Source organism: Euwallacea similis, chromosome 5, assembly GCF_039881205.1.
Source record: "Euwallacea similis isolate ESF13 chromosome 5, ESF131.1, whole genome shotgun sequence".
Classification (NCBI taxonomy): Eukaryota; Metazoa; Arthropoda; class Insecta; order Coleoptera; family Curculionidae; genus Euwallacea; species Euwallacea similis.
In genome coordinates, this window is record NC_089613.1 from 4,571,363 (window position 1) to 4,585,052 (window position 13,690).

General features: G+C 34.6%; 2 protein-coding genes across 4 annotated transcripts in view; one reads left to right on the top strand and one right to left on the bottom strand.

The window, feature by feature from the left end:
• The first annotated feature begins 24 nt into the window (after nucleotides 1-24).
• On the top strand, nucleotides 25-13,618 carry LOC136409229 (ovarian-specific serine/threonine-protein kinase Lok-like). Of its 2 annotated transcripts, XM_066390602.1 has the most exons (9): nucleotides 25-425; nucleotides 909-1,116; nucleotides 1,179-1,362; nucleotides 1,417-1,542; nucleotides 1,599-1,799; nucleotides 1,859-2,097; nucleotides 2,150-2,330; nucleotides 2,389-2,580; nucleotides 13,502-13,618. In XM_066390602.1, the coding sequence occupies exons 1-8, from the start codon at nucleotides 275-277 to the stop codon at nucleotides 2,578-2,580; spliced, it is 1,482 nt and encodes a 493-aa protein (XP_066246699.1). In that variant the 5' UTR covers nucleotides 25-274; the 3' UTR covers nucleotides 13,502-13,618. The 2 variants fall into 2 exon arrangements, with proteins under 2 accessions (XP_066246699.1, XP_066246698.1); XM_066390601.1 differs by lacking the exon at nucleotides 13,502-13,618 and having other exon boundaries at nucleotides 2,389-5,910.
• Nucleotides 9,042-13,690, bottom strand: part of spin (Protein spinster) — a 28,735-nt gene continuing 24,086 nt past the window's right edge. The window contains exons 3-10 of one of the 2 annotated variants that reach the window (XM_066390599.1): nucleotides 13,539-13,690; nucleotides 12,806-13,009; nucleotides 12,405-12,533; nucleotides 12,015-12,276; nucleotides 11,860-11,958; nucleotides 11,572-11,809; nucleotides 11,224-11,300; nucleotides 9,042-9,740 (exon numbers count right to left, since the gene is read on the bottom strand). In XM_066390599.1, the coding sequence (XP_066246696.1) occupies nucleotides 11,227-11,300; nucleotides 11,572-11,809; nucleotides 11,860-11,958; nucleotides 12,015-12,276; nucleotides 12,405-12,533; nucleotides 12,806-13,009; nucleotides 13,539-13,690 (1,158 nt within the window). In that variant the 3' untranslated portion in view covers nucleotides 9,042-9,740; nucleotides 11,224-11,226. The remainder of the gene's footprint in view (nucleotides 9,741-11,223; nucleotides 11,301-11,571; nucleotides 11,810-11,859; nucleotides 11,959-12,014; nucleotides 12,277-12,404; nucleotides 12,534-12,805; nucleotides 13,010-13,538) is intronic. The other variant, XM_066390600.1, reaches the window with a different exon arrangement.

The following is a 13,690-nucleotide window of genomic DNA, read 5'->3' on the forward strand; positions in this document are numbered from 1 at the left end:
CTATTTATTGTGTATTTTGCACGTGATTCGATCGATCAGTGTTGTTGCCCTTATCTTAAAGCGTACAGAGTTTTTTTAGCATTCTTATAGTATTCGGCGGCAGCGACCGCAAATATTTTTAACACGCAATGTGATCAGTTTTCAATATAAAGTTGTGTGCAATTCCATGTTTTATGTCTCTGTTAAGTCCTGTTTTGTCCTTAAAACAAGTTGGAATACTTATCCTTAAGTAGAAGGTGTTTGTTTATTCAACTTCACTTGGTTTATATAAAAAATGGCACCCGAAGGGGCTGTATCAGATGAAGAAACACTTCCTTCTACCCTGACTCCCAAGGATATGCGATACTCTCAGGATAATTCAACTGTATCTCCTAGCTTACCGTGGGGTAGGCTAGTTACATGCAAGAACTTTTTGAAGAATGTGGGTATGTGCCTCTTTTTGCCACAAGGTTGGCAAACAAAGAAATGTGTGACACACACTATCTAGCAAAAGCAAAGTATCTCTTATCGTTGCATATTTTTCTTCAAAGGTTTTGTTTTTAATTCTACCAGGAGCTTATGTTCTAACAGGGCTCTAGGTCATTGGATGCTCATTATCTCATATATGAATTAGCTTTGGCAGAAAAATGTCTTCATTAGATTAGTTTAAAACAGTTTAATGCATTGCTCAACAACCTGCACAAAATAAGAGAACCTTACGATTTGAAAGAATTTTGTTACATTTTATAATATAGGAAATAATGTATCGGTATTTTTCTCATATTTTGTAATGGATCGCAAATGGTAGTTCTCTCTAGATTGAGTTAATTTCACTTTATATTAAAGTGAACTTTATTTCAAATAAAAAACATTATTATCAATCAAACATATTATCATTAATTGATTTTTAAATCACCTTGTTTTTACAGATCTGATCCAAAAATTTAGTTTTGGGCGCGGAGAGTCCTGTAGTGTTCTTGTCAACAACAAGAACTGTCCTTATGATAAAGTTATCAATGGCATTTCAAAAACCCATTTTGAAATTCAAAAATCTGACGAAGACCAATTGGTTTTTATCACTGATTGCAGTAAAAATGGCACTTATGTAAATGGCAAGAAATTGGGCTATCAAAATAAGTAAGTGTGTTTATTTAATATTCCACAATATTCATGTATCTCCATTCTGAAAATTATATCAGAAAAATATTAAAAAACAAGGACCATATCGCGGTGTCTAATTCATCATACAACATTTACATCTACCTAAGCCATAATGTGCAAGAGGCTGACGAGTTTTTGCCTCTAGAATTGGCAAATAGATTTGCTAGTGTAACTCAGCTAGGTAGGGGTTCTTGTGGGGAAGTCAGGTTGGTAAAAGATAGGGTAAGTAGAGTGGATTTTGAACAGCCAAAAATTTCAATGTTAAAAATATTTCAGGACACATTTAGGAAGTATGCCGTAAAAAAAATAATTTTAACAGAATCAGCTTCTGAACTTGTTAATAAACTTAACCATCCAACAAAAGTTAGGAATGAAATTGAAATTTTGAGTAGGCTTCAACACGTAAATATGCAAAAACGCGTTAAAAAAAGCTATAATAATCCTTGAAATGTTTTTAGCCTTGTGTGATAGCCATGCATGACTACATAAACGTTGAGCGATCTGTATATTTAATTCTTGAATATATGGAGGGTGGGGAGTTGACCCAACGAATTCATGAAGCTCCAATGAGGGAAGACGTAGTCAAATTCTACTTTTATCAAATGATTTCTGCCACACAGTACCTGCATTCACAAAATATCATTCACAGAGACTTAAAGGTGACGTCAAAAAAATTTAAACATATTATTGTAATTGTTTGGCATCCAAATAATTTTAGCCTGAAAACATATTATTACGGGACCGAAGAGAAGAAACTCTGTTAAAAATCACGGATTTTGGTCTAAGTAAAATTACTGAACAAAGTGTAGCTACTACTATGTGTGGCACAATGCGTTATGTCGCCCCAGAAGTCATCAGTGCATCTTTAAGGGATAGTGGAGAATATGGGGATATGGTTGATGTATGGAGTTTGGGAGTTATTTTATATTTCATGACCTCCCAAGAAGTTCCTTTTACGTGAGTTTAAAAATACTTAACATCTTACACCTGCAAGTAACACTTGTTCCAGTGGATTTGACAATCAAACTATTGCCAGACAAATTTTAAGTGGCAAGTACAACCTCACTAACGGTATTTGGTCCGATCGAGACAAAATCTTCGTAAAAGATTTGGTGAGGAAAATGTTACAGCTTAGGCCTGCAGAACGAATCCGCATCAACCATGTTTTCAGACACGACTGGATCAAACATGTAGTGAATTTTATTTTAACAAATTTTCAGTCCAAAATGTGTGTATCTGTGATTGCAGGATCATGGTATGAAGCTAAGGGTCAGACGGCTGCTTAAGGAAGAAGGATTACCAATTATGGCGATGGAACCTCCTTCACCGAAGAGGTTTAAATTTACGGATAGTTCTTCTGACGAGTCTACGTTGAGCGAGACATTGAGCAACATCACTAATGAGAATTATTCATGCAGCTCCACCATTTGCTGTAATTAGGTAAACGAGTTTGTGTTTATTTTTGTGCCTGTATTTTTGGAGACGGAATCTCCTCGATATTTGATGGTGTATTGATTTTGACTTTAAACGTCGGCTTAATGCCTATGAAGGGCGGGGATTTTTAAAGTAGCAAAACCTGATAATAAAAATAAAATATGTATACTTACGTTACGTAATTGGGTGTCCTGAAAAATTGCGAAACAATTTTAGCAGCAGTTTAATAGCACCTCTGACCAAAACTGCCTTGGTTTTCAAACATTGAAATTGTAATTTTTTTGAAGAAGAAGATAGATTTTTCAAGTTAACACATATCACACTATAAGCCGTGGCGTAGTAAAGTCGTTTCGACATTAACAATGTTCTGAAAACTGAGATTTTGTAAATTCGCAAATGAATTACAAGAAGGTAATTCTGTCACGCATTTGATTTCAAACAGTCAGATTACAATTTTCCCTGTAGATAACAAATGGTCAGAGTTGACATATTACACTAGAAATTGTGACTTGCCACAGACGTTTATCAGTTTAGAAATGAGCCTGATACTCATCTGGTGTTCAAACAATCAGATTTCAATTTTTCCTGGAGAAGATAGATTCCCGAAGCTAACATGTTACACTGTAAACAGTGGTGTGGCAAGGTGGCTTCAACCTTGCCACGCCATTGTTTATGGTAGTTTATAGTTTACAGTTGGGGTAAACTCAGGTTTGGTGTCAACTCAACTCAAAATGGGTTGACAGAAGTTTTCAAATCAGCCTGGTCTGCCTCTGGATTTTAAGCAATAAAATTGCAAATTTTCATGCAAATGACAGATGCTTGGAACTAATTTATCACGAAATAGCGACTCACCGCGGTAGTTTCAAATCTGATAATTTTCCGAACACTCAAGATTTGTAAATTTACAAATATTTTGTCAGTTTACAAATCAGTCTGGTGCTCACCTGGTTTTGAAGCAATCAAATTTCAATTTTTCCCGGGGAGTGTAGTAGCCTTCCGAAGTTGGCTTGCCACACTATGAACAGTGGCGTGGCAACGTCGTTCCAACTTTAATAATATTGTTAAAGCTCCGGTTTGGTAAAGTCGTAAATGGATTAACAGAAGTTTAGAAAGCAGTCGGATGCGCCTCTGGATTTCAATAAAAGTTTACAAATTAATCTAATCGGCCTCTTGACATTGTATATCTTCGTAAAGAAGTAGTTGTGTAACGAACACAGCATTTATTTTTGGCCGTTGAATATGATGTTAAAATTACGCAATCTAATTTTGGGGCACCCTGTATTTTTTTTGCGTTCTTGGGTCCCTTAATGTGTGCTCATCCAAATGAAAATATTAAATGAGTGCAATAACCCTATTTTCATAATTTACATTTTGTGGTGCTAGTAAGGACTTCTGTAATTATTATAAATAGTTCCAATGCATTGAACGCAATATCCTCCCTTTTAAATATACAGGGTGTTTTTTTTAACGTAAGCCATAGGTAAAATCGTTTAATAGATGCCATCATTATTTGCTGCTGACATTTCTTATGAGGATGTGATAGGAATGACTAATAAAAATACAGACATTAACCACAAGAGGATTTATGTTTCTTTTTGTATTCCTTAGAATCGAATAGTATTGAAGTTGTACCATAGTTTCGATGAAAGTTTTATTAAAAATTCTTGAAACGACTCGATAAGTCATGGCGGCTGAAAGACTTCCCGAATCTTGTTCATAAGTAATGTTCTGATAGGTAATTATGGCTCATTTGAAAAAAAGACGGTGAAATAAATTATATTAAAATTCCTATGATTCTTGTTAAAAAAAACACCCCGTAGTTGCTACTAGGATTATGTTATACAATAGGGTTTTGTTAGTCAATGTGCCAAACTTGGCGTTGGTTTTGTTTTAAAAACCCCACCTCATAACATTTTAACATTAGGATTATCCGATTATTCTCTTTGACAAATTTCTATACTCAATTTGCCAAAGACTCAGGTTTTAATCCGAAAATGTTGAAAATAGTTCTACAAGGCGTCTGACAGTCAATGAGCCCTTACAGGTTTATGAAAAACTGGATATATAGGATCGTCTTGACAATTTTGTGAATTAAGTAAATTACCCTCACATATCGATCCCAAGTTTTTTTATGATTGCGACGATGATGCTTATAATGAAAAATAGCAGCAATATTATTTTAAGTGGTACATCCTATAAAATTTTTGGATACTTAGAATATCGATAAGTCTTTCTCTGAATCAAAATAGCTATGTAGGATCAATTTTATTGATATAATGTTTAGTGGAAAAACTGAAAATTAATTAAAATTTTAGAAACGGTAAGCGATGAAACATAAGCAAGTACAGTTAAAAACTTATCGGGATTCTAGGTCTCCAAAAATTGTATGGAATGTACCACTTGAAATATCCAACTTTTCATTATTGACATCAACATTGCAGTGAGAAAAATATTTTCAATCAATACATGACCATTTACTTGATATATATGTATACTGTATATAAAGTAAATGGCAAAATATTCACAACGACTAAGTTGCTATCGAATGTGAGACACTGTTTGTTAATGTTATCATACAGGGTGTTTCCTAAATATATGGGGTCAATTTAAGGAGCCTCCTTTGACCAAAATGAGAAAATACATAAGTTCCTATGAACATTTGTCTATAATTGTTTCAAAATATTAATTCCATTAATTTTAATGTTTTGAATTGTATTAAATTTGTCTAGCCATGTGTAAGAGTTTAATTTAAATTTTGATCTCAAAACTATACGAAATTCGATAAAAATATTCCTGGACAGAAAAGTTGTGTTTTGAATTACGCTATCTTCAGTTAAAATTCCCAAAAAAAAACAGTTCCCTAGGAATATCGCTTAAATTTCTGGATAAATTCAGATATATTTAAAATTCCTAAGAAAACAATAACTGCGTCGTATGTTCAGGAAACACTCTGCATATTTTTAATTTGTTCATCACATGATATTTATGGTTAATGTTCATTCCTATTTTAACTACATGTTGTAAGAGTGCTCTACGTGGCTGTTTAAACTGCTCTCTCTACGTAATGATTTTTGTCTCATAAAAAGGACAGGGTAATAGTTATAGAATATTCAGCTTTAAAGACCTTCGAAATAAACTCCTGGACAAAATTTACCACTCACCCATCACTAAAAATTACCACAATTTAGTGGTGCGTTACTTTTGTCTACCAGTTGATTTAAATTAAGCAATAGGTGAGAGCAGTGTGTTCGTTAGTTATTTCTATATTTTTATACGTTTGTATTATTATTATTGCATATTAACGCATTGGAAATAAATAATGTTTGAATATGCCCATTTTGGTAGTAAGTACTTTATTTTCCGTAGTAACCAATGGTGGGATTGCGGTGGAGACGATAGAGACTATTTTATCTCTTTTCATGAGTAAATCTAAGGCATCGCAGTAAATATAAAGTACAGGCGCCTATACAGGATGTATCAGAAATAAGTACGTTAATTTTAATTGGTGGTAGAACTCTTCAAGGGCAACATCTTTCCTTAATACTTTTTTTCGATCACCTCTCATTATCAAGATAAAATTAAAAATAGTTTTGGACAAATTTCACTACTTGGCACTGATCTAGTGGACTGAGCGATAAATACATTCCAAAAGCAACCGCAAAAAAAGTTGGCAAGTTTTTGTACCTACACCGAATTCTTAACGTCTGGAATGTTTACGATTCTTGGTGATTCATTTTTTAAATTGTAATACAAGATTTACTTATAAAGTAAGTTCATATTGTCAAGCAGAGTTTCATATTAATAAAAAAGGACACATTAACGAAAAACCGATCGCAGTACCAAATAAATTGATTTGTTGACGAAAGTACGAGTATCAGCAGGTCAGTCTCCGATCCTTTTTCCTGAATAATAATAATTCGACACAAGCATCATTGGCGTGTCATGAATTTTAAGAAGGAAAATGTAAGAAAGAAAAAGTGGTATTTGAGGAAAATGGCACATAGAAAAAATGTTGCCCTTAACGAAATCTACCACCAGTTAAAATTAACGTACTTATTTCTGATACATCCTGTGTGTAAACGCGATATTCAAGATATTTTATTCATGTGCTTATCACTACAAGTGGCCTTTATTTTGACGTGAAGGACTTTCACACGGACGTGTATTGCTGTGTTTGCTGGAATGTATTGAAAGTAAAAACCACGACATTTATTAGCCAAGTTTTATTAAATTCCATACAAATAAGATAATTTACATAAACAAAGACTTAAACAAGTAAAATTAAAGACGGTATTTCATACACGCTGTATGGGAATTATATTACACGTTCATGGGGGTAAAATCAGTCTTTTATAAATTAGTTTACCGCAAGAGATACTCTGGTGAAGGTGGAGCCGTTAACCCTTTCACTATGGGGCTCGCCCACACTAGGTGGTCCCTCAATACGGGCAACACCGATCCATAGGCAAATGTGCTTCTGTGAGCACACGTATCATAACTGTTACACATGTACTTCCAGCTGCAGTTCTTCACTAAGTTATCTTTTTACCCACAGTTGTATTTTAGTAGATTTTGAGGCACATTGTTGCAAATATAACGCATTTATGCCACCAATATCAATGTTATTTAAGTGGGAAGGGTAAAGAATACGGAAAGAAACTGTTGCGCCAACCAATTTAAATGGATCAATGCAGCTCCAATCGTGCGATTTCTGTGGTCAACGCACCTTATTGATAACATACGATTTGACTTCAGCTCGTTGTTAAAAAGTGATTCACGTGTATCTGCAACATCAGTGGTTTACACGCTTATATGTCTCCCGCAGTGAAAGAGTCAATAAAGAATAAGTGTGCACGAAATTTTTAGTATTTTTTTGGGACTTTTGTATATTGGACATTATAGTAATTCAATATCTAGATACCTGATTAATACTGGGGGAATCAGAAATAACTACGAATTATTGTCAAGAATTTAAGATAAACTGATCATCAAACGGAACTTGAAGGAAAAGCAGTGTTAACTTCATTGGTGCCTTTCACCAATGCTCATAACAAGGACTTAACTTTAACAATTGTTTATTGATCAGATTCGTCATATAATTTTTGAAAGTAAACCGAGTTTCGAGGTAAAATCTGACCGAGAATCATTGGTACAACAACCCCTGAAGTTTCAATTACCAAAGTTTAATATGAATGATTTTGTTTTATCTATTATAATACATAACTGAGACAGACATGTTAAACAACTAGCAAACTCTGACGTTTCTTGTAGGTTCTGGAAAAATAACTAGTAGGATTTTCCTTTTGATTAAGTATACAGCCCTTGCAAAAAGTATTGCACCACGTTTATAACTTTCATAAACCCGATATTTTAAAAAAATGTTAGTAGTAGAGCTGGATAATGGTGAAAAATTTTAACATCGAAAAATAACGCATTAAATGCCTTTTTTTAAATAAAATTATACCTGTTTAAACATTTTTTTAAAATATCGGGTTAATGAAATTAATAAACTTGTTACAATACTTTTTACAAGTGCTGTATAATTGAGCGACACCCATTCTCCTAATTTTTTTCCATAAAAATATTTTTCGGAAATGTGCGTGTAAAGTTTTCACTGAACACGCACGAAAGTATCTTTACCACACTCGTTAGTTAAATAACTATTTCACGTGGCAACAGTGCCTGCAAATGTTTAATTGATATCTATTTCATTCACCAAAATGTTGAGAAATAAAGTTTTTTTTGAAATTAATTTTTTTATTTCAAAATTTGTAATTTGTCCTTCGTTTAACAGTTTTTTTCTGTTTAAAGTTTCTACTACACCTCTTAATAACATTAAGACGGGTAATAGAAACTATATACTTGCAATTAATAATAAATAAGTTATAATTTTTTAATTAAGTGAAAATAAAAATGTACCTACTTGTTCTTTAAGGGCTCCATTTTATCAACGTAATGTCGAACATAGGTACTCTTGCAGCATAATAGAATATCTGTTGGCTTATGAAAATTACTACAGCTGGTACAAAAATGCTGTTTTCAATGTACATTGTAAGTACAGTTTGACCAGATATATTCAAGATTACTGGCAATACCTAGATGAAATAAAGGGCTTGCACCTACGAATAAGAAATCTCTCAAGTTTCTGATGGTTCACCAATATCTATCAAATTTTAACAAATTTTTAAAATATCTAGCAACGCATATCTAAATCTTTTTCACCCTTTATTTTATCCAGTTATTCATATCCTTTGGATAGTCTTATATAACAAAAAATACACTAAAAACCCTCCCCGGATTATCTGTAAGCCTTGGACTATCAAAATTGTTAAACTAATAATGTTTTACGATGCGTATATACAAATGGCAGTGCGTGTTACGTGATTTATTCAATTTATTCAGTCGAATAAGTTAAGTTTATAAACTAAAGTGCTTTGCTCGTATTAAGTAAATATTTATAAATGAGGCTTTTTGATGTAATTACGTTCTGAATAGGTATTAATAAGAAGGGTTCGCTCATAAAAATGTAGTGTACTGAAAATTCAGTAATTAATGCTATAAATTAAAATACCGATATAACGCACAAATATCTTACGAATACTAAAATTGATAGGGGTTTTGCCCTATTATAATTAAATACACAATAAATAATAAATACACTCAAGCTGAGAATGCGACTATTCGATACCTCTCTGCCAACAATAGATATATCACGTTGTTGGTAAAAATACGATCACATTGTGTTTTATATCTAATTTTTTTGAGTAGCTGCATTTTACACATGAAATTATACCCGACACATTTAGCAATAGGCGACATTCATGTGTGGGGCGTGGAAAAATTTCATAGATAGCCTTTTTGAACACATTGGGGTTTCATTTAGGCCTATTATATACACTACAACCCCAAACGTCTTTCGGGGATGCAGGGCAAAATAGACCGAGGCCGTTTTTCTCCATTTTCAACACCCTCGCACACTGCTTTTCAACATCAGTCAGTAAAATCCTTTACTGATCTCCAATGCAGAATATCTTTCTTTGAAACACGACACACAATATACACAGCGAAGATTCGCGTGGCAAATTTAACATCGACTCTAAGACTATGTTGCTGAAGGTATTACGAAGGCTGCCGGTCTTCATTTATCAATAGCGATTCGGAGTTGCCTGAAAGAAGATAAAGAGGAAATGTTAAGAGGTGAAAAAAATGGCTAAAAAATAAAGGAAGTTATTGTAGACAGATTAGATCAAAGACAGTTATTGATAAACAGACACTGTTTACTTTAACGGGTACCCAGAAACAAACACCAGTCCAAATACCATCACCACATTTACCACCGGTCTTCATTAGATTATGCTTATGTTAGATGATCATGCTTTGTGTTGTGCGTAGACTTAATGCTTATTTGAGAATGTAAATTGCTGGTTTTTCACCGGTATAAAACATTGGAAATGTATAGTTACAATAATACGCTTTAAGCAAATTTATTGTTAAATACCAAACTGTAGGAGTGGATCTGCAATAACGCACTGCCGCACTGAGTCAATGCGACAAATGACCTTTTAAACCAATTCAAAGGGGAAATTTTTATCCATAGTATAGTCCAAACGTGATACCGTACGAATGACACATTCCAGAGACAACACTTTAGCAAATTAGACACTAATCCATGGCGGCAAAATCGGAGGGAGTGACGTCACAGCGACATGTTACGGGTGTCCATTAAACATACGGCAAAATTCATGGGGTTATTTCCTGGACTATTTTAAGAATATTTTGTCCTTTATTGATTTTTGAAAAGCCACTTTGTTCCGAAGATACAGGGTGAGAAAAATTTTCGACAATAGCAACATTTTATTGCTAAATATTGTACGTAAAGCTGTTTAATCTACAAGAACTGTTGAAAATGATTATCTCGAATGGAGTAGTCATTGTGAGGTCCACCTTGATCAATCCATTTCTTGAGAAATTCACTTCATGGGTAAAAAGAATCGTCGTCCAAGTGGACCTCACTTATAGCCTGCTCGATCTCCGGATTTAAACCCCCTGGATTATTTCCTATGGAGGCATCTAAAGTTGTTACTTTAAAATACTCCAGTGGAAAATGTGCAGGACTTGAAAAATCGAATCATTACCAGGTGTAACTCAAAAAAAAAAAACAACCCTGGTGTTTTTGAAAAAGTTCAGCGGTCAATGAGGAGAAGGTTAGATTTTTGCATTCTAGCTGGAGGTTGTGATTTTCAATATTTCTAGTAGATTAAGAAGCTTTACATGTAATATTAGTAATAAAATGTTGCTATTTTCGAACATTTTTTTCGCCCTATATCTTCAGAAGAAAGAAGCTTTTCAAAAATCATCAAAGAACAAATATTCTTAGATAGTCCAGGGAATAACCTTTCGAATTTTTTATGTATGTTTAATAGACATCCTGTGTATGAAGTATTTTATAACCGCGGAGTATTAAAAAATACTTGAAATAGATTTCTAGAGAATCCTCTCAAAGTTAACGATGGAAAATCAATATGAAACGTGCGTTTCTACAGATGTAGTATCGAAAACAAAGCAATTTACATTCCTCAAGTGATTATGCATTGCGTCGTATTGGAACTTATAACCCACACACTGGTGATTATATTTTGTAAGACATACGTGTTACAAATTTTGACTATTTTGTTCCGGCGCCAACGGGTGACTCGATTCGGTTTGATGCGGCCGGGTATTTTCAGCTGAGAAATAGAAACAAAACAAATCAAAAAATTGAATAAGACCAATTACAATCTTAAATATTTATTGTTAGAAAATTAGGCGCTTCGGTCATTAAATTTTTTTTCCGTGGAATGATATGAACATTTCTTTAGCTACGAAACAAATACTGATCTTCTTTTATGCGATTCGTATCTAAACCTAAAACAAAGCTGTAAGAGAAAACTTCTATTGCATCAATTACAAAATCAAAAATCGGCAAAATTTCACCCGACATAGAATTGTTTTACTCACCATGTACTGCCCTCTCCACTCTCTCTCTATCTTCGACAATGTAGAAGGCATTGATAAGGAAGAACAGCCCTCCTATCACCTCTACGAAACAAGTAGTGAAAAGAGCGTATTGAAGGGCCTTGAAGGCGTTTAAGTCGTTGTCGTGTGGTGTCACTGTGGTGGACGTTAGGGGTGGATTCGAAAGTTCTGGTTTTATATTTGAGTGACCGCTAAGCATCAATTGGAAGGCGTCAGAAAGCTGTAAAACATTGCATAATTCTACAATCATAAACGCTCATTATCACATACAATTCCGATTAAGTAGGGACTGCCTGCGTCTCCTAAAGCATGCGACACCAGCAATTGGAACCCTTCGGCTGTGGACCGTCTTACGGGAGTAATTACGTACTACAAAAAGATATGTTTAATTTAAGGCAACTTTTACATTTTATAGTACATCATACCAATAAAATATCAGCGACAATGGACCACGTGAGATTCAAAAAGAACTCCCCAAAGAACACCATGACAAAACACATGGTGGTCGAGTATCTAGCAAAATACATGGCGGCGAAGACAAAGGGACAGGACGAGATGAGGCCCATGCCGCATATGTAGGCGTCGATCCTCTTGTAGCGGTGCCTCAATTTTTGAGCTAGCCAGGAACCAGTGGGGACGCCTATAAGGCCAGATGTCATGGCGACGATTCCAAATCGGAAAGAGATGCTGAAGAAAAAAGAAAAAAATCTAAGAAATTTTCCGCAGATTACTCTAAAGTCAAAAAAATTGTTTTTGCCTGTATGAAATCTATAGATTAAGACCTAAACCCTTAAAATAGAATTTGAAATACTTACCCGCCGACTAACTCAGGATGTCCTTGTAGAACCACCCCTTTTTCAATAAACTGTGGACCCCACCATGCGAGAGCACCAGCTACAAAGGCCACGCAGGTGAATCCGGCAGTTGATAACATGTAGCTTTTACTAAAAAATAAAAAATAAATGTTTACAAACAAATGTAGTAACTCAATTAAGAGAGCATCTTATTAGAATTTGCACAATATTGGGAAACTAGATGATGATTATTATTGGTATGTATTTTCCGCGAATCGGTGTTTATGGTTTGGAACCTATTGCTTATTGCTCTCCAAATAAAGTATGATTTGATAAAAGCATAGAAAACTCTTCAAGATACCAATGTAAAACACCAATTTGTGCCAAAAAATTCCTTAAAATGTCACATATCTCCAACTTACCATCTGATGATTTCCTTGATATCCTCCCACCACGAGGTGGCCTCCATATGTCCGCTACCCTCACTAGCGCCTCGTTCGGGTTCTTCTAGGAACCCGAAAATCGCCAAAACTGCCACTAACCCCAAAGCTGGGGTCACACGAAGGGCCCAGTGCCAGGAACCTAGTAGTTTGGCGAATTCGGACCCCACTATGTATCCAAGACCACTGAAAGAGTTAAAATTGGATTATTTTTTAATGCATGCATTTAGTTTTGACACCGATTAATACGGTTAGCCTCACAAAGCCTTTTATCTGGTGTTAAATGAAGAGTGTTGTTTACTAAATTCATATTTGATATCTCACTTTCTGAGCGTTGCAAAAAAGCGTGAGGCGAGAAGCAGCGCAATGATGAAGTGTAACTTGTTTAAAAACTTAATCTAATTTTGAGCACTACCATCAATCTTGGAAAAGAACTTGTTACAGCATAACTCTTCAAAGAGACGAGTATAGAATGACCAAAAGGATTCAGGTTTAATTCCGAACGTAAACCAGAGATAGGTTTCAGCTATTTACAAGAAATACAAAAACAGGAAACCCGTTAAGTATGTTAGGTCCCCAAAAACGCGTGATTTAAGACTGATTTTTATTTATCTCTCTTGGGACAAATAATGGATGAAACCTTTCATGATGATTTAGTGTATATTTATTCTATTTCAGTAGTTGTTTGTTCGCCATTGAGGAATTAGAAACATACCTTCCAACTGGTATGGCGAAATAAAACATTGCTAACATCTTGGACCGGATGTCGCCCACAAACAGGTCACTAATGATCGTTGGAGCTATAGTTGAGTAGCTGGCCTCTCCAATGCCCACCAGAGCTCGAAAAAGCAGGAACCACCAGTAATT